At 51.0% G+C, this 23,677-nt stretch overlaps 2 protein-coding genes and 2 long non-coding RNA genes across 7 annotated transcripts; 3 read left to right on the top strand and 1 right to left on the bottom strand.

Moving 5' to 3' along the window:
- Positions 1 to 5,631: 5,631 nt before the first annotated feature.
- On the top strand, positions 5,632 to 7,051 carry LOC109549725 (uncharacterized). The gene is made up of 2 exons (XR_002176115.3): positions 5,632 to 6,162; positions 6,822 to 7,051. It is a non-coding gene; the product is annotated as an uncharacterized lncRNA (long non-coding RNA).
- A 577-nt stretch (positions 7,052 to 7,628) lies between these two features.
- LOC109549728 (uncharacterized) lies at positions 7,629 to 22,003 on the bottom strand. 4 transcript variants are annotated; one of them, XR_004522024.2, is made up of 5 exons: positions 21,823 to 22,003; positions 20,757 to 20,870; positions 11,463 to 18,658; positions 10,864 to 10,946; positions 7,629 to 8,705 (listed from the first exon to the last, which is right to left on the bottom strand). It is a non-coding gene; the product is annotated as an uncharacterized lncRNA (long non-coding RNA). The 4 variants fall into 4 exon arrangements; XR_004522023.2 differs by having other exon boundaries at positions 11,463 to 17,744; XR_002176124.3 differs by having other exon boundaries at positions 10,864 to 11,114; positions 11,463 to 20,870.
- On the top strand, positions 11,763 to 15,457 carry FIS1 (fission, mitochondrial 1). The gene is made up of 5 exons (XM_073791965.1): positions 11,763 to 11,901; positions 12,754 to 12,886; positions 14,239 to 14,315; positions 14,703 to 14,808; positions 15,144 to 15,457. The coding sequence occupies exons 1-5, from the start codon at positions 11,857 to 11,859 to the stop codon at positions 15,239 to 15,241; spliced, it is 459 nt and encodes a 152-aa protein (XP_073648066.1). The 5' UTR covers positions 11,763 to 11,856; the 3' UTR covers positions 15,242 to 15,457.
- On the top strand, positions 17,511 to 22,122 carry CLDN15 (claudin 15). Its single transcript, XM_033839535.2, has 5 exons — positions 17,511 to 17,727; positions 20,447 to 20,611; positions 21,626 to 21,707; positions 21,798 to 21,914; positions 21,996 to 22,122. Exons 1-5 carry the CDS (start codon positions 17,511 to 17,513, stop codon positions 22,120 to 22,122), a joined length of 708 nt encoding a protein of 235 aa, XP_033695426.1.
- The last annotated feature ends 1,555 nt before the right edge of the window (positions 22,123 to 23,677 follow it).

Below are 23,677 nucleotides of genomic sequence, written 5' to 3'. Positions count from 1 at the left end.
CCAAGTGTATTTGCATATATGTGTATACATTTTTTCCCACATACAATTTTGTGGAGTTCACGAACCCTTTCAAAGCCCAAGTGTAGATACTGTCACCTACCCCCAGGTCAAGGACCCTGGATGTCTGCTGGACTATTAGGGAGCAAAGAGGATGGTGTGTTCAGTGACCAACTTCATTCTCCTCTTATAAAAACAGAGCTCAGCTCAAAACAGATAGCAAACTATTCTAACTATTAGAAGCGTGGCTATTTCTTTGTCAAGCAATTTATGAAATTTTAAAAAATATTTTGGTTTTCAAACTATTGTACTTGTGTTTTATTTTTATTTATTTATTTATTTGGCCAAGTGGCCTGCAGGATCTTAGTTCCGCGACCAGGGATCAAACCCAGGCCTCGGCAGTGAAAGCACCGAATCCTAACCACTGGACTGCCCAGGAACTCCTTGTACTTGTGTTTTAAAAGGTGTTTTACGAATGAAACTTCACTTAACAAGAATACTGATTGTGGCTATTTAGCTCAGGGTATGAATAATTCCTGCAGCTCTTGGTAGATTATGCTTAGAAATCTTGTACCTACCCCTGCCCTGCAATAAATATTTTTGCTTTCTTCAACAGTAGGTGTCAAAGCAGCTAATTTTGTTGCTCTATCATTGTGTAAGTTCATACTTATGAGGAGGAAATCACTGAAAAAGGCTTGAAACTAACGATCATTTTGCATGAATCATGCATAGTTTATTGAATAAATGAAATTAAAAAAAGGGTGTTTTATACTTTTGAATAATGTCTATAGAACAATGAATGTGTGAATGCATGTGTAAAAACAATGAATGCTTTAATGAAAAACATTTACATTTAAAAATATACTTTGCATCATGTTTTGTTTAATTACTATCTTAAAGTAAATGTGACCTATGTCACCTCCTCCTATTTCCCCAGGTTATCAGAAATTGATGGTGCCTTCTCACTATACTACACAGGTTTCAAGGGAATAATTAAATTATTTAAGTGAGCTGACAACTTCCAAGCATCTTTTTTCATACTGATTTATCTACAAATAGTCACTACTTTAGTAAAGAACATTCCTATTACAAAATGACCCTCAAGGGTTTTTATTAATTAATACTAACCCAGGTCAATTTACAGTACTTGAAAGTGATAAAACTACACACTTTAAAAAAAAAGAAAAAAACTCACAACGTTCAGTGAAAGACCCGCCATAATACTCTCCTCATACACTAATTAGTTTGAATTCATGTGTGAAATTAAAGTGTAGCAACCAGGAAAATAAAGCAATGTAAGTGAGAAATCGGAATAATAATCTAGTATATTCAATAAATTGGATTATTTTTAATATCATGCTAGTATTGTTTAGGGGAGTGTGAAATAATAGAAAATAAATGTATCGGTCTCTGCCCCCTATTCCTGGCACAGAGCTCCTAAAACCCTTGTAATTTCTTAATAAAAGCACTAGGAGCGTAGGAGCATCTTTTGTTCTGATGTTTGGTGCTCGACCCTGGTTCCTGACACAGGGTTCCTAAATCCCTTGGAATTTCCTGAGTGATAGGAGCGTCTTTAGTTCTAATAGGATGACTCTTGGTGGGTTCCTGAAGGAGAGGCTTGTTACCAGAAAGACCAAGACATGATGAGAAGCCTAGAATTTTCAGCCCCACCCTCATTCTCCAGAGAGGGGAGATGGGCTGGAAGTGGAGTTAATGACCCATCATGCCTACGTGAGGACGCCTCGCTAAAAATCCCAAATGTTTGGGGTTCACAGAGCTGCTGGGTTAATGCACAAGTCCATGTGCCAGGAGGGTGGTGCACCCCCAACTCAAAGGGAACAGAAACTCCTGAGCTCAGGACCCCTCCAGACCTCAACTTACGTATCTTCTCATCTGGCTGTATTCTTTATTATATAATAAACCGGTAAACGTGTTTGCCTGTGTTCTGTGAGCTGTTCTAGCAGAGTCGAATCCAAGGAGGGATGCTCATGGGAACCTTCAGTTTGTAGCCAAGTCAGACAGGAGTTACAGGTAAACTGGGGAACTATCACTCGAGACTGGCATCTAAAGTTGGGGGGGCCAGTCTTGTGGGACTGAGCCTGTCACCTGCAGGGTCTGTGCTAACTCTAGCGTCAGAACTGAATTGAATGGTAGGACACCCAGCTGGTGTCACAGAGAATTGCTCGGTGTGGGAAAACCCCACACATCTGGTGTCATAAGTGCTGCGATTGTGGTTGTAGCATGAGAGTAAAAGAGAGACCCAACAGGAAGAGTGAGTCTTACACAGGCGGTGAGCCTGGGACTGAGATTATAGAAGAAATAGATGACATAAGATATGAGGAAGTTATACCCTAGGTCTTCAGCAGGCGGAGAGTGATTCAAAAGTTTAGTGAAAATATTATTTCTCAACTACCCTAATGAAAGCATTATCACTTTAAAACAAATTCCATGCTAACCAGATAGGTCCTCTGATAATTGACCTGATTTCTTTGAAAACAAAAGCCCTATGTCCAGACTGGGGCTTCCCATCTTTAGAGAGATGCAGCCCTTTTATTTTCCCTATAGCCGTGTAAGCTCCGTGGCATGTTGTTGGTCAAGATCAAGAGAATAGAGATAAGGGTTTAATGATTTAAATGTATAAAACGTTTTCACTCCTATAATGTGCCAATTTGTTACACTCCCTGCTGTTCAGATAATCCTGGCAAACTATACAGAAAAAGGCAGTTCAGCAGTTGTGGGCCTGGAAATAGACAAAGTAAAGCCTTCAGATGACCATAAAGGGTCCTACTGATGAGAATATGTGTACAGTGTATCTTTCTTTTTATATATGACTGACTTATTTCACTTAGCATGCCTTCAATGTCCATCTATGTTGCCGAAAATGGCAGGATTTCATTCTTTTTTTTACAGCTGGTAGTATTCCATTGTGTATGTATCACATCTTCTTTATCCATTCCCCCATATCTTGGCTATTGTAAATACTGCTGCAATGAACACAGAGGTGCAGATAGCATTTTGAATTAGCGTTTTTGTGTTCTTCAGATAAATACCCAGAAGTGGAGATAGAAGGGTCACATGGTACTTCTATTCCTAGTTTTTTGAGGAATCTCCGTACCATTGAATAAAAGTGGCCAAAGTGGCCTTGTCTTATTCCTGATCTTAGAAAACAAGCTTTCAGGGACTTCCCTGGTGGCACAGTGGTTAAGACTCTGTGCTCCCAAAGCAGGGGGCCTGAGTTCGATCCCTGGTCAGGGAACTAGATCCCACTGCCACAATTAAGACTTTGCATGCCACAACTAAGGAGCCCGCGAGCTGCAACTAAGACCTGGCACAATCAAATAAATAAATTAAATTAATATATTTTAAAAAATAATAAAAACCATTCACTTTAAAAAAAGAAAAAGAAAACAAGCTTTCAGCTTTTCACCTTTGAGTATGATTTTAGCTGTGGGTTTTTCATATATACAGGCTTTCTTATGTTGAGGTATGTTCCCTCAATACTCACTCTGTTAGAGTTTTATGATAAATGGGTGTTGAACTTTGTCAAATGCTTTCTATGCATCTATTGAGATGATGATATGATTTTTATCCTTCATTTTGTTAACGTGATGTATCTTGTTGATTGATTTCTGGATGTTGAACCGTCTGTGCATCCCTGGAATAAATCCCTCTTGATCACGGTCTATGATCCTTTTAATGTATTGCTGGCTTCAGTTTACTAATATTTTGTTGAGGATTTTAGAATCTATGTTCATCAAGGATATTGGCCTGTAGTTTTCTTTTTTTGTGGTGTCCTTGGCTGGTTTTGGTATCAGGGTAATGCTGATAAAATGTGCTGATGAAATGTAAAATGTGTTGGGAAGGTTTCCCTCCAACTAGATATTCTACTTCTTCTTCTGGCAGCTGGAATTCATTGCTGAATAAAAACTCACTGATCCAGAAATTTCTCTTGCCTCTTTCTGATTTTTGCCTCCTTCCCTTTTCCAAATCCTAAGACCAAAGTGGTAAACAGCAAAGGCGATGTCATTCCCAGAACAGACAAGTAGGAAAATCACACCTAAATAGTTTAAGGTACATCTGTTGTTTGCCGGGGGGGTGGGGTGGGGGGAACTTTGTCTGTTATTGCCCTCTGAAACGCACTCATTTGGAAGAGGCACTCCAAATAAATTAAATGAAATTATTCATTGTCTAAATGAATGGCTTTATGGATAATCACCATGGCTGAGAGATAACATTGCTGTGGTAACTACCACTGCTGCCCTGTCTTTTCCACTTTAGTGGCCTGAAAGAGTAAAGTCATTTCTCCATATGCTTACCACACCTCCCCCCATTCCTCATTTCTTTTAAAGTCTTTTTCTGCCCCTGTCACACTAGTGAAATTATTCTAAGCTCTCTAGGCTCTGATAACTATTATAAAATGTTTATTATGTGTGCCAAGTGCTTTACAATCATTATCTCATGTTCCCTCCTCATAACAGATCCACTAGGAAGGCATTCGTATTTTCATCCTGATTTTTCAGCTGATGAAACTGAAGCTTAACTAGATAAGGCAAATTGATCACAGTCACAAGTCTATAGAGAAATGAGGCTCAATTTGACTTTTCCGCTGTCCAGTGGTTCTCAAACTCCAGCGTTCATCGGAACCACCTACAGCATTTGTAAAAATACCGACTGCTGGGCTCCATCACCAGATATCCTAATTCCGCAGGTGTGGAGCCGGGCTCGATAATTCACATTTCTAAACAATTCTCAGGTGATGCCCATGCTGCTAATCTGGGGGACCGAATTTAAGAACCACTGTTTCGGGACTTCCCTGGTGGCACAGAGGTTAAGAATGTGCCTGCCAATTCAGGGGACATGGGTTCGATCCCTGGTCGGGGAGAATCCCACATGCCAAGGAGCAACCAAGCCCGTGAGCCACAATTACTGAGCCTGCGCTCTAAAGCCCGTGAGCCACAACTACTGAGCTCCCGCGCCACAACTACTGAAGCCCATGCACCTAGAGCCCCGTGTTCTGCAACAAGAGAAGCCACCGCAATGAGAAGCCCACGCACCGCAAGGAAGAGTAGCCCCCGCTCGCAGCAACTAGAGAAAGCCCGCGCGCAGCAACGAAGACCCAATGCAGCCAAAAAAGCCCAAAAAAACCAAAAAACCCACTGTTTCACACCCTTGCTCCTCAAAGTGTGTTGGAGAATCCACAGCAACGTCCTCTGGGAGCTTATTAGAAACCCAACATCTTGGGCCTAACCCTAAACCTCCTGAATCTGACTCTGCACTTTTAACAAGATCCCAGGTGATTCATGGGCACGTTGTGTGCACTCATCACATACTTTCGAGCCAAGACAGCCTCTAAAGGAGGCAACAGGTAAATTTTAATTTACAGTGGGCCTCGCTGGGGCATGGGTTAGCAAGTAGGACTTCATTCAGCCCGGGGCACAAGGGCGAGTTATGAGGTTCGAGGCTCCCAGGCCTCGGCACCGCCGCCTCCACCTCTCAGTCGTCCCGCGCCCCGCCCCTCCCCCGCCCCGCCCCTCCCGCGCCCCGCCCCTCCCGCGCCCCGCCCCTCCCGCGCCCCGCCCCTCCCGCGCCCCGCCCCAGGCTTCTCTCGGCTCCGCCTCCCTACGGAGGGCGACTACTGCGCAGAGGCAGACGCCGCGCTCTTCCCCCTCGGGGCTCCCCGGATCCTCCGGATCACCGAGCACTTCTCCTAGAGCAGCCCCTGAGGAGGTGCCTGTACCCACTTCTCCCATCTTCGGGTGCCGACCGAACCGCCACCCGGAAGTGCAAACGTCTCCGAGGTTCTTAGCGTCTTTTTTAGAACGCCTGCCGTTACTCTTTCATTCACCCCACGAACGATTCCTGGGTGTCTGCCCTTTGGCAGAGAGATGAACAAGACACAGCCCCTGTCCACATAAAGGATTGTAGGACTGGGTGATAAATGCTGTACCTCCTAGGGGCTGGAGGCGCGGGGGCCGGATAGAAGAAAGATGTCCCGGAGGGTAACGGCCCTGAGCCCGGCTGCTAGTTGCGGGCCACGTAGGGGCTCAGGTGTTTGGTGGATGGAGATCTCCGGTTGGAGAACATTCCGGGTGAAAGAAAGGTGGCCGTCCCACGAACACTCTCCGTGTGCAGGGTGCGTGGGTGCCTGGAGATGAAGCTGGAGAGGTAAGCAGAGGCGATCCTGAAGGGCTTCGTATGCATAAGAAATTTAAACAATGTCCTGAGTAGTCTAGACGGTATTTTAATCAGGAGACGATAAGTCTGATTTGCACTTTAAAATGCAGCTGGCAGCCAGGCTGGGTTGGAGGAGGAAAACACGTTTAGGCTGTTAGAGAATGGCGACAGAATGGAGGCAGAGATCACCTCTGCCTATGTATTTATTCGTTAGCTGTCTTTTCTCTTCCACTAAGATGTAACTTACATGGGGGAAGGACTATGTCTGTTTAGTTCATTTCTCTTACCCGGCACTTAGAAGGGTGCCTGGTACACAGTAGACCCTTAACAAATGTTGGTTGGATGGATGAATAAATCAATTTGCGGTTGATAGGACTTCCTAACTAATTAAATAGTAGATGAAAGTGGGAAGTAGAAGAGACAGATCACTGAAGATTGGAAGAACACAAGTAGTGGAACCCTGTTTCGTGGGTGTTTGCTGAGAACTTCTCCTGGGCTGACCACTGACAAGATGCTGTAAGGCCAGCATCTTGTCCAGAACAAGCTCCAATTTCTGGTGTAGTCAAGGGAGGGAATCTGCCACCAAGTACCACTTCTAGGTTTTAGTTCCACCAACAAAAAATGTCCGTTTCTTTTCTGCCCACTCACAGGACTGAATTTGAGAAGTACATACTTTGTTTTGTTTTGAGTATTATCGGCCACAGACCTAGAATCCAGATGACTATGACTTTAAGGCTGTTTATTATTATATTGATGTAACGTAATATTGGTGCGCCATCATTTAATAAAACCATTCCTTGGTGCTTTTTTTGTTTGTTTACCTTCGCAGATATGCAGGAATGAATATCTTTTTTTTTCAATAAATTTTCTTTATTCAGCATTACATTTTTTTAGATTTACCATGTTGATAAATGTGTCTGTACTTCATTCATTTTCAGTGTTCTATATTCATTTCTATGTGTATATACCATAAAGTATTCATTCTTAAATTCATATAAAAGGTATTTGGGTTGTTTCCAGTTTGAGGGTTTTTTACCCCTGTGCAAGTTTCTCACTGATGAATAGCTGGCAGTGGAATTCCTAGATCAGAGGTATTCATGTCTTTTTTTTTTTAATTTTACTTTTTTATACAGCAGGCTTTTTTTTTTTTTTTTTTTTGCAGTACGCGGGCCTCTCACTGCTGTGGCCTCTCCCGTTGCGGAGCACAGGCTCCGGACGTGCAGGCTCAGCGGCCATGGCTCACAGGCCCAGCCGCTCCACGGCATGTGGGATCCTCCCGGACCGGGGCACGAACCCGTGTCCCCTGCATCGGCAGGCAGACTCTCAACCACTGCGCCACCAGGGAAGCCCGGCAGGTTCTTATTAGTTACCTATTTTACACATATTAGTGTATACATGTCAATCCCAATCTCCCAATTCATCCCACCACCACCCCCATCCTCCCGCCGCTTTCCCCCCTTGGTGTCCATACATTTGTTCTCTACATCTGTGTCTCTATTTCTGCCTTGCAAACCAGTTCATCTGTACCATTTTTCTAGATTCCACAGATATGTGTTAATATACGATATTTTTCTCTTTCTGACTTACTTCACTCTATATGACAGTCTCCAGGTCCATCCACGTCACTACAAATGACCCAATTTCGTTCCTTTTTATGGCTGAGTAATATTCCGTTGTATATATGTACCACATCTTCTTTAAGGATTGAATATCTTCATGTCTTTTCTTTCTTTCTTCTTTTTTTTTTGGCTTTTGTTGAATATTTTTTCCTCACAGGAGTAGATTACTAGTTAAATAATATTTTATCTTATAGCTCTTACTATATATTGCCTGATTCTCTTCCAAAAAGTTAATCATGGCAACAACAATATCCATTTATGCAACAGTTACAAATTGAGTATCTACTGGCGCTAGGCATTGAGCTCCAGGAGCATAAGATGAGCAAGATAGACAGACCCTGCCCTCCTGTCGCTTCCAGTCTAGTACAGGAGGGTGGCATTTATCAGCTCATCACACAATAATTAGAAACTAACACATAGTGTGAACTAAAAATACAGGCCGCTTGCCAAGAGGCAGAAACCAGTTTTACAACAATCTCAGCAGCACTGGTGGTGGTTTGGGGGGTTTTGTTGTCAATTTTACTACCGTATTTTACTAAAAAAATGGTTTATCAGGATTGTTTTGCCTGTTTTGAATTAATCTGAATTTTTCCTTCCTCATTCATCTACTGCTTAAGGGAAGTCCTCTACCATGCAAAACCAAAAAATTACAAATTTACACCTACATTTTTTAAAGATGAAAAACTAGAGAGTACTTACAAACGTGTCATATCCTTTCTTTCTATTTATTCTTTAACTGACTCTTCATCGCGGAAGCTGAAGCAGGACTCGGGTTTGAATCCCAGCTCCTCCACTTCTAGCTCTGTGACCTTGGGCAGATGACTTAAGCTTTTTGAGCCTCTGTTTCCTTATGGATCAAATGGAGCTCATACCTTCCTGGTATGATTTTGGACCACAGGTCATGTGTGAGCATTCCTTTATGGGAGAAAAGAAGAGACGAGAGCAGAATAAAGTCTCTGGCTCCTGGCAGATGTTATTACCATACCCAAAGCAATACTTGTGTGGTTCACAAAAACACAGGGCAAACTAAGAAAGGAAGGAGCGGGTTATCGTTTTATATTCTGGAAATGTAGGACTGGTAATGCTCTGCGTCTCTACAGGAGACCTCACCTAGTCTGGATGCCAGGGAAGGCCTTCCCTAAGGAAGAGCCTTAGCGCTTAGAACTGAGGGTCAGTAGGAGCTCACCAGGTCACTCAGGGCACAAACCTATCTGTCACCCTACCTCCCTCTCACACATCCGATCCATCAGCAGAGCCTGCTGACTCTCCCTTCTGACCATATACCCTGAACCCCTTCTCCCCCACTGCTGCGGCGGTAGACCAGGTCACCACTGCCTCTTGCCTGGGCCACCACAGCAGCCACCAGAGAGATTCCTTTATGATGGATCATTTCACTGTGTTGCCCAAAACCCTCCAGCGTTTTCCCATCACTCATCAAATTAAATCCAGATTCCTTCCCAGAGTCTACAAGGCCTTACGTGATCTGCCCCTGGCTACCTCTCTGCCCTCATTTTCTAAACAACTCGTGTGCGTTCCTTCCTTAAGGCTTTTGCACCTGCCCATTTGTCTGCTTGGAATGTTCTTCCGCCATTTACCTGCATGGCTCATTCACGCCCTTCAGTTCTCTGCCCAGGTGTCACCTCTCCAGGGTGGGCTTCTTTGAGCTCTCCTCCAATAGTATCCTCTTCTTTCACAATCCCTTTCCCCTGCTTTATTTGTTTTCAGAGCATTTTCAACTCCTGCCATTATTGTGTTTTTAGGTATTTACTTGTTCAAGTATTTTTTCTGTTTTCCCCACTAAAATGCAAGTTCCATGAGAACAAGAACTTTATTCGGCACTGATCCCTAGCACTTAAACAGTGCCCGGCACATAGCAGGTGCTCAATGAGTATTTGTTGAATGAATTAAGTCATGAATGAATGGATGAATGAATGAGCCATATAAACAAAGGGAGAGGGGAAAGATGTTCCAGATAGAGGGGACTGCATGTGCAGAGGGCCTGTGGCCACTGGGGGTTTCAGAACTGAAAGAAGGCCTAACAGGGAGAGGCAGTGATGGAGAGATGAGGCAGAGAGGTAAGCACAGAGCAGACTTGAGAGGACCTTCTAGGCTTCGCTACAAGATTTTGGCCTTTATTCTAAGGACAATGAGAAGGCATTAAAGGGTTCCAGATAAATTGAGAATTGTGTTTTTATAAGGTCCCTCTGACTGCTGGGTGGTAAACTGACAGTAACGGGGCAAGAATGAATGCAGGGGACCAGTGAGCTGACTGTCAGTGTCTCCCAAGGCAGAGATGACAATGGTTTGCATTTGGATGCTGCTTGAAGAAGATGGAGAAACATAATTTGGATGTAAAATTAACAGGCACCATTTCTTATCCCTGTGATCCAGGGTGGATGGCTATGCTAACTAGACCAGAGAAACACAAACTCAGACTTAGGATGTCTTCACTGGCACAGAACTGAGCCATGTGAGTAAGGCATTCCTTTTCCCCCACAAATATACATTTAACAAACCCTGATGGAGCTTTTGCCACGTGCCAGGCCTGTGCCAAGAACTGCAACAGATACAAACATGGATAAGGGGCAGCAGGCCACCCGAAGGAAGTAACATCCTGATAGAAATAATGCCCTTTTGGCTTTCTTATATTCCCTGCCTTGCTAGTAGCTGCCCTTTGTGCTCGGTCCTGTTTTCACCCATCTGCTTCGTATTCTGTACATCTTTTTACCCTCTCTGCTTACCTCAAAGCCCAGCCAAAAGTAGCAGCTCAATACATCTTTGAATGAATGTGAATTTTTCTCCTTGACTCTTATGGAGTCAGTTCCCTAAACTGAGGTTTCTCTCGAAGTTTACTGAGCTCATATCACAATAATTTCAACTGTCCAAGCCAAATAGAGAAGAATAACTTGCTAACTTAACTCACAAGGCTATTATGAGGAAAGAAAAAAAAAAATCAAGGGGTCTTGCAAATGTGAAAGGTGTTTGGATGACAATCCCCTGCACTTGCCCTGCCGTCATTACTACTGTCGGCTTTACTTCCTGTTTATTCAACGAATATTTCTGGAACATTTACCTTGTGCTCGGAGCTGGAGATGCAGATAAACAAGATACAGTCTCTGCTCTCATGGAACTTACATTCACATGTGTACTGGAGCACTGTGGGTCAAGGTAAAAAGAAATTTGAAAATCACTACCTACCCAGTCCCATCACGGTACAGAACACAGATGCCAGAGTGGCGTGCAGCATTTCCCCTTTCCATGCTTCGTTGCTTCTCACTGCCAAGCTCCTTATCGTCCATGACCCCACATGGCAGGCCTTTCCCCCTTGGGTACACCCAGAGGATGCTTTATTAAATAATATTTAGAAGACTGGACCCTCTCTGCAAGCAGTGGCAACCGCTTTTCTTTAAATTCCCATTGATAGCATCCCCCATTATTATGTATTCCAGTTCTGGGTGTATAGTTAACATATCAGTTCTATTTCCTCTTGCATTATAAGAGTCAGCCGGGGCCCTGGAAACCCTGGTACTAGTTATGATTTTCTTGCAGGCACTGAAAAATCACGTAGCCTCTAGGGTCCTAGATATCTGGGAGGGGAGAACTGGGGCGGGGGGGAGCGAGGGAGGGTTATACTGGTTCCTAAAATTATGGGATTCATGCCCAGTTCCCCACCTTCTCTTTTCGCTGTTTTCAGTCTGGGGGCTAACCACCAAGACATAGTCTCAGAGTTTAGTGAGGCAGCCTCCGTACACGGAGGCACACGCAGGGTACCCGGGAAGACGGGCTTGAAGACAGGTCCGGCACCGGGTGCGGCCTGCGACCCGTGGGCGAACGAGAAGGACCTGTTGGAGCATGCGCATCAGTGATCCCCGCTGCTCCGCGGCGGCGGCGCGGGGGACGGGGTGGGGGCGGGCTCGCGGCGGCTACGTGAAGCGATTGGCTCTGCGCAGCGGAGGGCGATCCCGCTTCCGCCGGGCGCCGGAAGTAACTCTCCGCCCCGGTCAGTGGGCCATGGAGAAGGTGGCACAGTAGCGTCTGAGTTGTGAGCATTGCGGGGCCGGCGGCCATGGAGGCCGTGCTGAACGAGTTGGTGTCTGTGGAGGACCTACTGGTGAGGCCCGGCCCTAAGGGAGGGAAAAGGAAGATTCGGAAGGGCGGGCCCTGAGGAGAGCCCGGGTAGGGGCCAAACCCTCTTCCCAGCATCAGCTTTGCCTAGGGAAGTCGAACTACGGCTCCCGGCAGCCCCTGCAGCGTCCGGCTCCTGCCCAGAGGTTCCAGTTTGCCCCGAAGGCTAATGGGAGATGTAGTTTCCTGCGCCACCACGCCTCAGCCTGGGGGCCTGGAGTTTGACGGGTGCTGAGTGCATGCAGGAGCTAGGAGGTCAGGGTGCGGGCACCCGATTTTCAGTGCTCCTAAAGTGGCCGGGGGAACACAATGACCACCTTAAACTTTCATATATTAGTCACAGTCCGGCACGGTGCTAATGACCTTTCAGGGGAGATCTCAATCTTTGTAGCTCTGGTAGGAGGTAGGCACTATTTTTATTCCCGTTTTTCAGATAAGAAAGGGTCCAGATCGGCAGGGTGGGGATGGGAGAAGCAGTCTCCGACGAGGGACCGCGTGGGCTGTTGTTGAGCAGTTCTGACAGCGTGTTTACTGTTCAGCCTTTCGGGGTCAGCTGCTCCGGGAGCGGTGCCTGGAGCCGCCAGCAGGTGGCATCTCCAGTCGGTACCACTAGGGGGAGGGAAGCAGAAGGGGGCCAAGACAGCCCGCCACTAAGAACCAGAATGCCTGGGTCCCAGAGATGGAGATGGCAGAACCTGGGGTACCAGACCCCAAGACCCGCAAGGGAAATGTGGCAGAGGGGAAGATACAGAGTAACGGGGAAAGGGACACCCAGGTCCTGCTACAGTGTGGCTTGCTCCCTTCACCTCTAAATGACTCCTCTCCTCTCCTATGGCAGAAGTTTGAAAAGAAATTTCAGTCTGAGAAGGCAGCAGGCTCAGTGTCCAAGAGCACGCAGTTTGAATATGCCTGGTGCCTGGTGCGAAGCAAATACAACGATGACATCCGTAAAGGCCTTGCTCTGCTGGAGGGTGAGGTGCTAGGCTGGCTCCCCAGCTCTCCCCTTCCCAACTGCCATCGTCCTCAACCACTGTTGGCCTGGCTCACTCCCTCCATCTCAAGTTCGGGGATCCTTTTTCAGCATGGGACCTCACAGTGCAGTCACCTCACAGTTATTTACCAGTAAACGCACTGTAAAATAAGGGCTATACTTAGCCTGACTTCCACTGTACTTTTGGCTTGCCAGCTCATCGATGATGGTTTTGCCAGACAGAGTCATAGCATGTCAGTCCCCACTGGACTTTGGTGATCTGGTAGTCTAGACGTAAGGAAAGTGACTTGTCTCGGGTCACACAGCTGGTTGATTTATGGCTGAATTGGGACTAGAAGCTCCTGCTTGTGTGTCCCAGTCCCATGCTCTTTGCCCCCCACCCCCACCGTGTTGCTTATTTAGCAGCTTTTGTTGAAAACCTTTTGGGGGGGGGTGGGTGTGGAAGAAGTACAGAAGACGGTTCCCAAAACCTGTGAGCACGTGGTGCTTTTATGATCAGAATCCTATTTGCTGCTGGTTTTGGATGGGTCACCATTTTTCAGAGGCCACAATACTTGACCTTTAAATTTCTCTGCACCCCCTTTCTCTTGGTCAAGTAGTGGTGTATAAGCAAGCACTGTACTAGCCAAGGATGCCTGTTGCACATCCATAAAAGTAAGACTCTTCCTTAATGCAAATCATCTCCGCCTCCATTTGTCTATTTCTCAGGTTCCCTCTACAGCAGGGCACAGCTGTAGAATTGGTCTCTAAACATTGCCAGTCTAGTTGAGGAGACAGTACAGACACTTGGGAAGATGTGTAAACACCTGCAAAACCACTTAGCAGCAAATTCTAATGCAGAATACAACTGAACACATGAGCCTCTGGGAAGTCACTGAACTAAGAGTCAGGTGGGGTCTTTCAGGGAGGGGTGACTGAAGGTGAGTTTGGAGCTGTTTTTTTAAAGGGGGAAGGAGCGCAAACTGATTTTGAACACAATTCTGGTCAGCAAGCTGCTGCAGTTAAAATACACAGCAGATGCCACAGCTGAGTAGAGATGCCTTTTGGCTTCTCTGGTGCCTTGATTTCCTTTCAGTTCACTTGGATGAACCAAAGTTGACTGTAGTGTTGATACCGGGGTGTGGATACTGGGGCATTGGGGCAGCTGGGGTTCATGCTGCCCCAGAACTCTGGCTGGGAAGCCCGGAGTGACCGGAGCCGAAATGGAGGCTCAGGACAGTGACTTTCTCCCAGGATCTTATAGGTATTCAGGGAGTGGAGGGGGTCTCTGGGACACAGGCACTAGGAAGGGAGAGAAGGGGTTTTTACCCTCTTCCCTCCCCCCCTCCCTAGAGCTGCTGCCCAAAGGGAGCAAAGAGGAGCAGCGCGATTATGTCTTCTACCTGGCTGTGGGCAACTACCGGCTCAAGGTAAGGCGGAGAGCTCCTTCAGCCCCTCCACCCCGCCTGGGTGGCTGAGCTCCCCCTCGTCTCTCTCTCCCCCGTCACAGAGGTGCAGGTTGATAGCAGGATGCTGAGGGAAGGTGAGAGACAGAGGATCCGGTGCCGAGGGTGTGGGGAGCAGTGTGACGTCAGCAGTGGGGTGCAGCCCCAAGCCTTGGGCTGTTATCTCCCTTGGCTTATCAACCCCACACAGTTGGGGTGGTTTGTGGACTCTACTCCACTGGGTGGGGCTGGAGGGAGGGAGGGGGTGGAGGTAGAGGGAAGAGCCCTGGGGCCAGTGGAGGGAAGGCCCTTCTGATGGGTAGGAGAAGGGATAGAATTCTGAGGGGGGTGTGTCATTCTCCCTGAGTGTAGGAATATGAAAAAGCCCTAAAGTATGTGCGAGGGCTGCTGCAGACAGAGCCGCAGAACAACCAGGCCAAGGAACTGGAACAGCTCATCGACAAGGCCATGAAGAAAGGTGAAGGCCATCCTCTCTGCCCTTCTCCCTCCGTCTCTGTCCACTCCCCACCCTCGTGTCTCCCTGGCCCCCAGCATCCCCAGGTGCCTCTCAACTGTTAAGTCCTCCTCCTTCCCTCGTGCCTGGGTCCTCTGGTCTCTCTTCAGATGGTGCCTTCCAAGCAGTTCCTCTCCAAACCCCCTTCTTTCTCCATCCCTCAGGGGTCCCTCACCCCATGACTCCAGATACAGAGGCACATCCTCTGTTGAGGAGCGGCGGGCAGCAAGATGGTGGCCGAGGTCCCTGCGGGGACTAGGTTTTTGGACTCGTGACGGTCTCCCTTTTCCTCTCCCCAGATGGTCTAGTGGGCATGGCCATTGTTGGAGGTATGGCTCTGGGCGTGGCGGGACTGGCTGGACTCATCGGACTTGCTGTATCCAAGTCCAAATCCTGAACGAGACGGCGTCTCTGCCTCTGCCTGGGGACAGACACGTGGAGCCCATGGAGGACACTGGAAGAGAGGCCCACCCGTCCTCACCACCCCTTTCTTCTTCTGCACCTGTCACTGTCCTCTGTGACCTTCAGCCTCCTCTCCCCTGGGACCTGTCCCCTAGCCCCAAATCATGTGTTTTGGGATGAGTGTAAATAAAATTGGGCTTTGGCTTGGGAACCTCTGTGTCTGTGTTGAGGAAGGGGCAGGTTCTGTTGGGCCCAGGGGTGGGGGTCATGCATGGGCCTTCCCTGCTCTGTGCCCTCCTACTCCTGCCCCCCAGGCTGGTGTGGGGTTCTCCTTTGTCCACTGAGCTGCCCAGACCCTACACGCTTCCTCTCCACCCCCCCCACCCCGCCCAGCCCAGCCCAGCCACGCCACGTCCTTGAGCAGTGGCAGGCAGCATAGGGGCGTGCCCTTTGCCCGGATGTAGAATCCTGAGAAAAAGCAGTGACCAGAGGCGGAAAGGGCAGAGCTGAAGGGACACCATCTCCTCTGACCCACTCAGCTGCCTCTCAGCGTGTGGAGTTTTCCACACCAGGGGGGCCCCCACTCAGTTTCCTCCAAAACCTCCACCCTTCCCTCCCTTTGTCTTCCTGCGCCCTCCCCTTCCTCCCCCCCATCCCACTCCTTAGAGGAGAGGGGCCACTGGTTGGGGGAAGGAAATGGGCATTTGGCGTGGAGTCGGCAGAGGTCTTGGGAGAGGTCAGGAACCCAGGACATCCCAGTTGCAGAAGGAAGGTCGGGACCCAGTCCCCACACAGCCTGCTTTGCCCAACACCCGGCCGGTGCCAGGCTCAGCACGGGCCTGCCTTGCTTCACTGCATACTTCTCGTTCCTCAGCCCAGCTTGGGGGGGATTGGGGCGGAGGCGCCCGGGGGAGCACAGAGGAGCCTGACACGGGGAGGAGGGGATAGGGGACTACACCTCAGCGCAGTGATGCCCATGTGACCGCCTGGGTGTAGGACGGGCCCCTTGGACTGAGCCCCAGCCTCACCTGCCAGAAGAGAACCAGAGCTGCCCCAGCCGTGGCCTTGGGGCGGGAACTGAGACCGTCTGTGCCGGGACAGGTGCTCAGCCTCGGTTTGGGGTGGGGACCCAGAGGTTTCTAATCTCTCATAATTAATAGAGCTGGTGACAGTTCTGATAAATCTTTGCTTTTTAGTTTATCAGAGGATCACGTCCTGGGCTTGTGATTTATCCCCCTTGAGGCCCCTTAGCAGCAAGATCAAGCTTCTTGCCGAGAGTCAAAGATCATCCCGACAAGGGGGGACCTTCAAGTTCAGGGAAGTTGAAGTTTGGGGGAAAGCAACCTCCTTTGGCCTCACCCTGGCCCTTGGGCGCCCAGACCCAGGGCATTCACCAAGTGTCGAGTATCGAGCGATTCATACTTGCGGGGAGCTTTGATCTGTAGTCACGATTCTTATGAAGTGAGAAGTAGTAGTTCTAGTTCACAGAATCGGAAACAAGCTCAAGGGGCTCAAACTTCATGCCCACATCCCTTTGGTAAATGATGGGACCTGGTTTGAATCCAGGTTGGTTGGATTCCAGAGGCATGGGTTTCTCCCAGATTCCCCATCCCCTTTCCGACCTTCATCTTCCTTGGAGACTCAACGCCTCAAGCCCTAGCTCTTTGAGTTTCCTGAATTGTTCTCACCAACATTCAGAGAGGGTGGCTCCGCTCCCTTGGCCCTTCCCCACTGAAAGGTGCAGGGGACCTGCCTGTGGTCAGTCTCCGTCTCTGTCTCTTGTCCCTCTTACTCCATTCTCTGGCCCCCGATTAAAGCTGAGTCAGAGGCGGATGCTTCCCCTCGGCTCCCAGTGCCTCCCGTGGGAACCCTTCCTTGGCAGCATCCGTTAGTCCCTCCCCGGTAAGTCCTCTCCCCACACCCTCGTGGGGCGGGGAGCCCAGGGCAGCCCAGAGACGTGGGGGAGGGGTGGACTTTTGGCCCGTTTCGTTTATTCCGTCCATCTCCTCTTCAACAGCTGCCGTGCACTCTTGTCTCACTCCTCTGACCGACCTGCAGGGAAGCGGAGAGACCCAGAGAGAGGGAAGAGACCAACCAGAGACAGACCTGGGCCAAGGAAGAGGCAGAGGCTGCAGGCTGCCTCCCTCTCTCTCCCCAGCCTGCCTTAACTGCCGTCCTTAGCCAAAGCCCCTTCAAGTTCCCCTGGGGCTCAGCCCCTCCCCTTCTCTGGGGCCCCAGGCTCCCCCCGGGGCCTGTGTCCCACCATGTCGGTGGCTGTGGAGATCTTCGGCTTCTTCATCGCAGCCCTGGGGCTGCTGATGCTAGGGGTGACCCTGACACACAGCAGCTGGCGAGTGTCCACCGTGCACGGGAACGTCATCACCACCAGCACCATCTTCGAGAACCTCTGGTACAGCTGTGCCACCGACTCCCTTGGAGTCTACAACTGCTGGGAGTTTCCGTCCATGCTGGCCCTCTCTGGTACGGGGTGGGGAGAGCTGAGGGGAGCAGAGGGAGGCGGGAGGTTGGAGAGACCCCGGCAAGGGTGGGTGCTGCCTGCGGTCTGACCTTGGGCGCCATACAGATACGGGAGGCCCAATCCAGCTGGGAGACCTGGGTTCCTGAAGCCGGGAGTGCCGGGGGCAGCCCTCTGGAACTGCGGTGGAGGCCTCACCACACGTGGCCCCCTGCTCTGACTTGACCCTGTCTTTGTGGCTACAAGTGCAGGCACTGGGGCCAGAGTGCCGGCTTCCGCACCTGCCTTTGCTCTGTGCCCCGGGCAGGTGACAAAATGAGCTGCATTTGACCCATCTGTGAGATTACGGTCAATGGCACTGGTTCACCGGGTGGTCGTGAGGATGATATGCGATAAAATGCGCAAAATGTTAATGTGATGTGAGCATCTATATTCGCTCAATCAAATTCAGCATTTCAGTTTCAGGGTGGGAGTGCTGGGGCTCGTGGGGTGAAGAGGAAACCTCATCTTGGATTCTTGGGGGGTGAGATACTTAAAAGTCTCCGTAGCTTCGCCAGGCTTCCACTGGAGCATTGGTCTCACCTCCATGGTGAGTTCTAAAGGACTGTTTTAAAGGGAGTCCTCTTGCACATCTCAGTGTCCACTGTAAGCAGGGGTGTGTGTGTGTGTGTGTTTCGGTTTCTTGGGTCAACGTACTTTTTTGAGCTTCTTGGCGGGCTGGAGCCTACAGCTCTTTTGGCCCAGAAAGTTCCTCCGTGGTGGCTGAAGTATCGTCCTGCTCCCTGCTCACCTATGAGTAGCACCCGCATTGTCCCCCAGGAGTCCTTCAGTCGGCCCCTCGCCAGGCCAAGAGGGGATGACAAGAAGCCCTGTGCAGTGCAGCTCCCGTGCCCTCACTGGGTGCTCACGAGGCGTCATGCTTCTCCAGGCCCCCTGCTGCAGGGGCCAGGTGGTAGGGGAAAGAGCCGAGGTCAGCATGCCACGAAATCGCCCCCGTGTATGTCAAAGATGCTCTGAGCCGTTAGGGAGTCCAGGTGGGTCTCTCGTGCCCCCACTATTACCAGAATCTCCTGAGGCAGCTACAGGGGCTTCATGCTTTCATCCCATCCAGGATGCCCGCCCCCCCCGAAAAAAGCCCTCTGTAAAAGTTGAGTACAGTCTGGGCCAGACACCCAGAACGCTGGGTGGCCAGAACAGACATTGGCGGCAGCCACTCAGCAGCCCTGGCCACCCCCTGACTTACCCCTCAACCACACCATGGTGTAAGGAGGGGCCCCAACTTGGACTGCTGCTTGAAACCTCTCGTGAGTGTGCACGAAAGACAATGAAAGACAGGGGTGCGAGGTGTGCTGAGGGGGAGAGCAGAGAGCGCAGCTGCCCAGCCTGAGGTTCCAGGCATCGTGCCACACGCTTCCCATGCGCCATTTCAGTGCTGATAACAGCCCCGCTGTTGGCGCTGTTAGTAACCTCATCTTCCAGAAACTGGAAGACTGCAAGGTGTCCTGCCCAGAGCCACACAGGTGGTAGGGGGGCTGGAATCCAGACTCGTGTGTATCACGAGCCCGCTGATACTTCCTTCCCAGGCTGGTTCTGGTCCTGGGAAGGTTCCTATCAATTATTCACCTCGCAGCCACCCAGCCCATGCTCTTATGGACCCTTCAATAATCTCTCTTTGTCTACGAGAGCTACCTGAGGATCCGGAGCTGGTCTGCCCCAGGTGGGGATGGCTGGCTGGATGGATGGGGAGAGGGTGGGAACTCCGGAAGGAGCGGCTGGGAATAAGAAAATGCTCCCAGAGAACTCTGTCGCTCTTCCCTGCTCCCCAACTCTGGGCTGCTTCACATCCTCCTGGCAGGGACCCAGCCTTTCCCCTTCAACACAGGTGGCACTGCCCCACCCGGTAAAGGGGTGCAAGGTCCTTGGGAGTGCTTGGCAACTATCAAAGACAGAGAAGGAGGAAGGCGGGCCAGAAAGGGAGCAGCCTTTTTCTTGGAGTTTGAGAAAGGGGAAACAGGCACTGAAAGCATGTGCGCTAGACTGACCTGGATTGGTCCTAGGCCCAGGTATCCCACGTTCCAGATAAGAAACTGCCCTTTACCCAGTGACCCATAGGTCACTGCTGCCCCCTCTCGGTCACTCCAGGAAGAGGCTCAGTTCAGGATGTCGGGCACTGCGCTGGGCACTAAATGGGACCTAGTAGATGTGGGGAGAGGGAGGGGGTGCTTGGGTGCAGTGTCTGTAATACCCAGCAGAGCACGGCGGTTCTCAACCTGGGGTGATTTTTTGACGATGTCTAAACATTTTGATTGTCCTGTTTGGGGGGATTGCTACTGGTGCCTAGTGGGCAGAGGCCAAGGATGCTGCTAAACGTCCTACAATGCAGAGAATGCCCCCAGAACAAAGCATTATCCGGCCAAAGTGTCAGTGGCGCCAAGGAGAAGCCCTGTAATGGCGGTAGAGGCGAAGTGCGCCTGCGCAGGCGGGAGGGTCAGGCGGCGCTGAGCCTCGTTGGCACTGAGGTGAGCTCCTGGGATGGAGGGGCGTGTGACCCCTCGGCCTGACCCCTTAGTCTGGATGGGGCCTGAAGGACAGGGAGAGGACTTGAGGGCTTTTAGGGACTGAGGCCTGAGCAGATTGTATAAGGGGCTGCCTGTCGTAGCCGGGAGAGCAGATGGAGGGGAAGGGGCCGGCTCCGGGACCCATGGCTGTGTCCCACCTCCCTAGGGTACATCCAGGCCTGCCGCGCGCTCATGATCACCGCCATCTTCCTGGGCTTCCTGGGCCTCTTCCTAGGCATGGTGGGGCTGCGCTGCACGAACATTGGGGATCTGGAGCCCTCCAGGAAAACCAAGCTGGCGGCCACCGCAGGGGCCCTAAACATACTGGCTGGTAATTGGGGGCAAGTGATGGGGGGACGCTGTGCCGTGGTGGGGGTGAGGTGGCCCGTGGCCCAGACTGCAGGGTTGCCTCACCTTCCCCTTTGCATTGACACCTGCCCTCTCTCCCAGCTCACCCCACTCTCACCCATACTCACCAGATCCCTTGGTTACAAATCAGTCCATCAGCAATGTTTCTTGAGCCCGCACTAGGAGCCAGGCAGTGGGAGGGACTCCAAAGGTGAGAGTTTCTGCCCTCCAGAGCTTACAGCCTGGATGGGAAGACCAGAGTTAGGACATGCGTGCGCGCGCGCACACACACACACACACACACACACACACACACACACACACACGCTGTACACAATAACAGTACCATGTGAGTCACCATCCCTTTTCAATTTGCAAAACATTTCTGCACACATCAGCTCACAACAAGCCTGTGAGGCAGGGCAGGTCTTGTCCTGTTCTCCAGATGTGGAAACAGGCTCAGAAAGGCCAGGTGGCTTGCTGGAAGACAAGCCCCAGGGGGCGGCCAGGCTGGACCTATTGTCCGGGGGCCCGGCTGGCTTCAGGCCTTCATGCACCGAGCGGTGAAGACCTGGCACAGCGCTGAGGGCTCTAGGAGGCCAAGGAAAGGGGGGTCAGGGCAGGCAGGGCTGATGGGGAAGACTGCTTGGGCTTTTGAGGATGGGGAGGACTTGGATGAGCAGATTCCTAGCGAGGAAACTGTGGTCCAGGCGCTAGAGGTAGGAATGCCAGGGCAGATCGGGGATAAACAGGGGGAAGAGGGGCTGAGGAGCAGAGTGGAGACCACAGGAGAGGTGGGCTGCGGTAGGGTCCTGGGGGCTGGATCGAGCAGCCTGCAGTTGACGTAGGAAACATAGGAAACGGAAGAGTCATGAGCTGGAGAGGGGAAACGAAAGGGATCCAGTGAAACTTGCTCTTGGACTTGAGGCCCACGTCCTGCTCTCCGGGCCGCCCTTCCTCCACAGGGCCTAGTGCGGTTCTCCTCTCTCTCCCCCAGGTGTCTGTGGGATTGTGACCATCTCCTGGTACGCCTTCCACATCACCCGGGACTTTTTCGACCCCTTGTACCCCGGAACCAAGTGAGTGTGGGAGCCCCACCCACGGGGGTAGTGGGTGGGCCTCTGCCCCACCCTGAGCTAGCACCACCTGCTCATCGTCCTTGTCCCCAGGTACGAGCTGGGCCCCGCCCTCTACCTGGGCTGGAGCGCCTCCCTGCTCGCCATCCTGGGTGGCATCTGCCTCTTCTCCAACTGCTGCGGCTCTCGGAACCAGGATCAAGGCGCCAGGTAAGGGAGGGCGTGCCGCGAGGGGCGGGGCGCGGGGCGAGGGCTGCATCTCCCTCTGACCCGGGTTCTCTCCCCTGCCAGCATCCGGCTTCCGTACAAGGCCCCGGCAATGCCCGCCAAAAGCCTCGCTGCCCGCCTGCCCACCTCGGCCTCGGATGAAGAAGGCGACAGCAGCTTTGGCAAGTACGGGAAAAACGCTTACGTGTAGGTGGCCTGGCCTGTGGACCCCATTCCCTTCCCACTGCCCCCAGTGGAGAGGGGGCCCCGTAAACCCGGGGCTGCAGGCGCAGGCCCCTGCTCGCGGTAACAAGCTCAGGGCCAAGCCACGCTTCAGGCTCCGCCCCGTGCCCGCAAGCCGCGCCCAGCTCTGACCTCAGGCTCCGCCTTCCCTGTCGGAGCTCCGCCCTGGTCACGCCTCTTTCGTCTGGCCCCCTGGATCCTCTCAGGCCAAGAACAAGCTTCCTGAGAACTCACCTCTGGCCCCTGAGGCTGGACCCCTCTTAACCTTCTGAGTCTGGGTTCTGGGCCGTTAAGGGGGCGGAGGCGTCCCCGAGTGTTTGTGGTCTGTATAAATACTTGCATAAATAAATTTGTATTGCGAACTGTTCAGGGGTTGAAGGTGTCATGAGGCAGCTGGCCCAGCAAGGGACCCTGGGTGCCGCCTCAGTTCCTGGACCCCAGGCTGTCACCTGTTCTCCTCTCCATCGCCTTTGGACTGTCCCATCCAGCAGAAGAGGCGAGGAGTGGCAGGTGATTTCTAGACTGTGGCACTGTCAAAACTACCGATAAGGGCCATCAAGGAGCAGATAAGGAATATCCAGCTCTAGGAACCGGAATAGCAGAGATACCCTCTGGCCAGATCTTTCTCACAGCTGTACAAGGAGACAGTTGGTCTAGAGCAGAGTTTCTTTACCTGGGCCTGAGAGTGGATATCAGAAACTGACAAGCCCTTTGAAACTGTGTCAAATCAACCAGGCCTGCAAGTACAGTTTTCTGAGGACGGTTCAATAACTTCCAGAGGGACTTCCCTGGTGACGCAGTTAAGAATCCGCCTGCTAATGCAGGGGACACGGGTTCAAGCCACGGTCCGGGAAGATCCCACATGCCGTGGAGCAGCTAAGCCTGTGCGCCACAACTACTAAGCCTGCGCTCTACAGCCCACGAGCCACAACTACTGAAGCCCGCGTGCCTAGAGCCCGTGCTCCACAACAAGAGAAGCCACTGCAATGAGAAGCCCGCGCACCACAATGAAGAGTAGCCCCCGCTCGCCGCAACTAGAGAAAGCCCGTGCCCAGCAACAAAGACCCAACTCAGACAAAAATAAATAAATAAATAAATTTATTTTAAAAAATAATAACTTCCAGGGCTTCCCTGGTGGAGCAGTGGTTGAGAGTCTGCCTGCCGATGCAGGGGACATGGGTTCGTGCCCCGGTCCGGGAAGATCCCACATGCCGCGGAGCGGCTGGGCCCGTGAGCCATGGCCACTGAGCCTGCACGTCCGGAGCCTGTGCTCCGCAGCGGGAGAGGCCACAACAGTGAGAGGCCCGCGTACCGAAAAAAACCACAAAAAACAAACAAAAAAAAACAATAAAATAAGGCACAAATGAACTATCTACAAAACAGAAACAGACTCATAGACACATGTACCGTTTTCAACACTATTTTCTTCTTTGCTAGAAGCTACAGCAGCAAGACCAGGGCCCTGCCCTCAGAGAACTCACAGGCTGGGAGCAAACAGAAATGCAGACAGCTAGTTACCATGT

Source organism: Tursiops truncatus, chromosome 15, assembly GCF_011762595.2.
Source record: "Tursiops truncatus isolate mTurTru1 chromosome 15, mTurTru1.mat.Y, whole genome shotgun sequence".
NCBI classification, from domain to species: Eukaryota; Metazoa; Chordata; class Mammalia; order Artiodactyla; family Delphinidae; genus Tursiops; species Tursiops truncatus.
This window is presented reverse-complemented; position numbering and strand designations above follow the sequence as displayed.

What these genes read in the sequence shown, in the direction of transcription:
- CLDN15 (XM_033839535.2), top strand. Translation starts at nt 17,511, where the DNA reads ATGTCGGTGGCTGTGGAGATCTTCGGCTTCTTCATCGCAGCCCTGGGG. An exon ending in GGCCCTAAACATACTGGCTG is followed by an intron (nt 20,612 to 21,625) that starts GTAATTGGGGGC and finishes TCTCTCCCCCAG; the next exon opens with GTGTCTGTGGGATTGTGACC. An exon ending in CCCTTGTACCCCGGAACCAA is followed by an intron (nt 21,708 to 21,797) that starts GTGAGTGTGGGA and finishes CCTTGTCCCCAG; the next exon opens with GTACGAGCTGGGCCCCGCCC.
- FIS1 (XM_073791965.1), top strand. Translation starts at nt 11,857, where the DNA reads ATGGAGGCCGTGCTGAACGAGTTGGTGTCTGTGGAGGACCTACTG. An exon ending in AGGCCTTGCTCTGCTGGAGG is followed by an intron (nt 12,887 to 14,238) that starts GTGAGGTGCTAG and finishes CCCCCTCCCTAG; the next exon opens with AGCTGCTGCCCAAAGGGAGC. An exon ending in TGGGCAACTACCGGCTCAAG is followed by an intron (nt 14,316 to 14,702) that starts GTAAGGCGGAGA and finishes CCCTGAGTGTAG; the next exon opens with GAATATGAAAAAGCCCTAAA.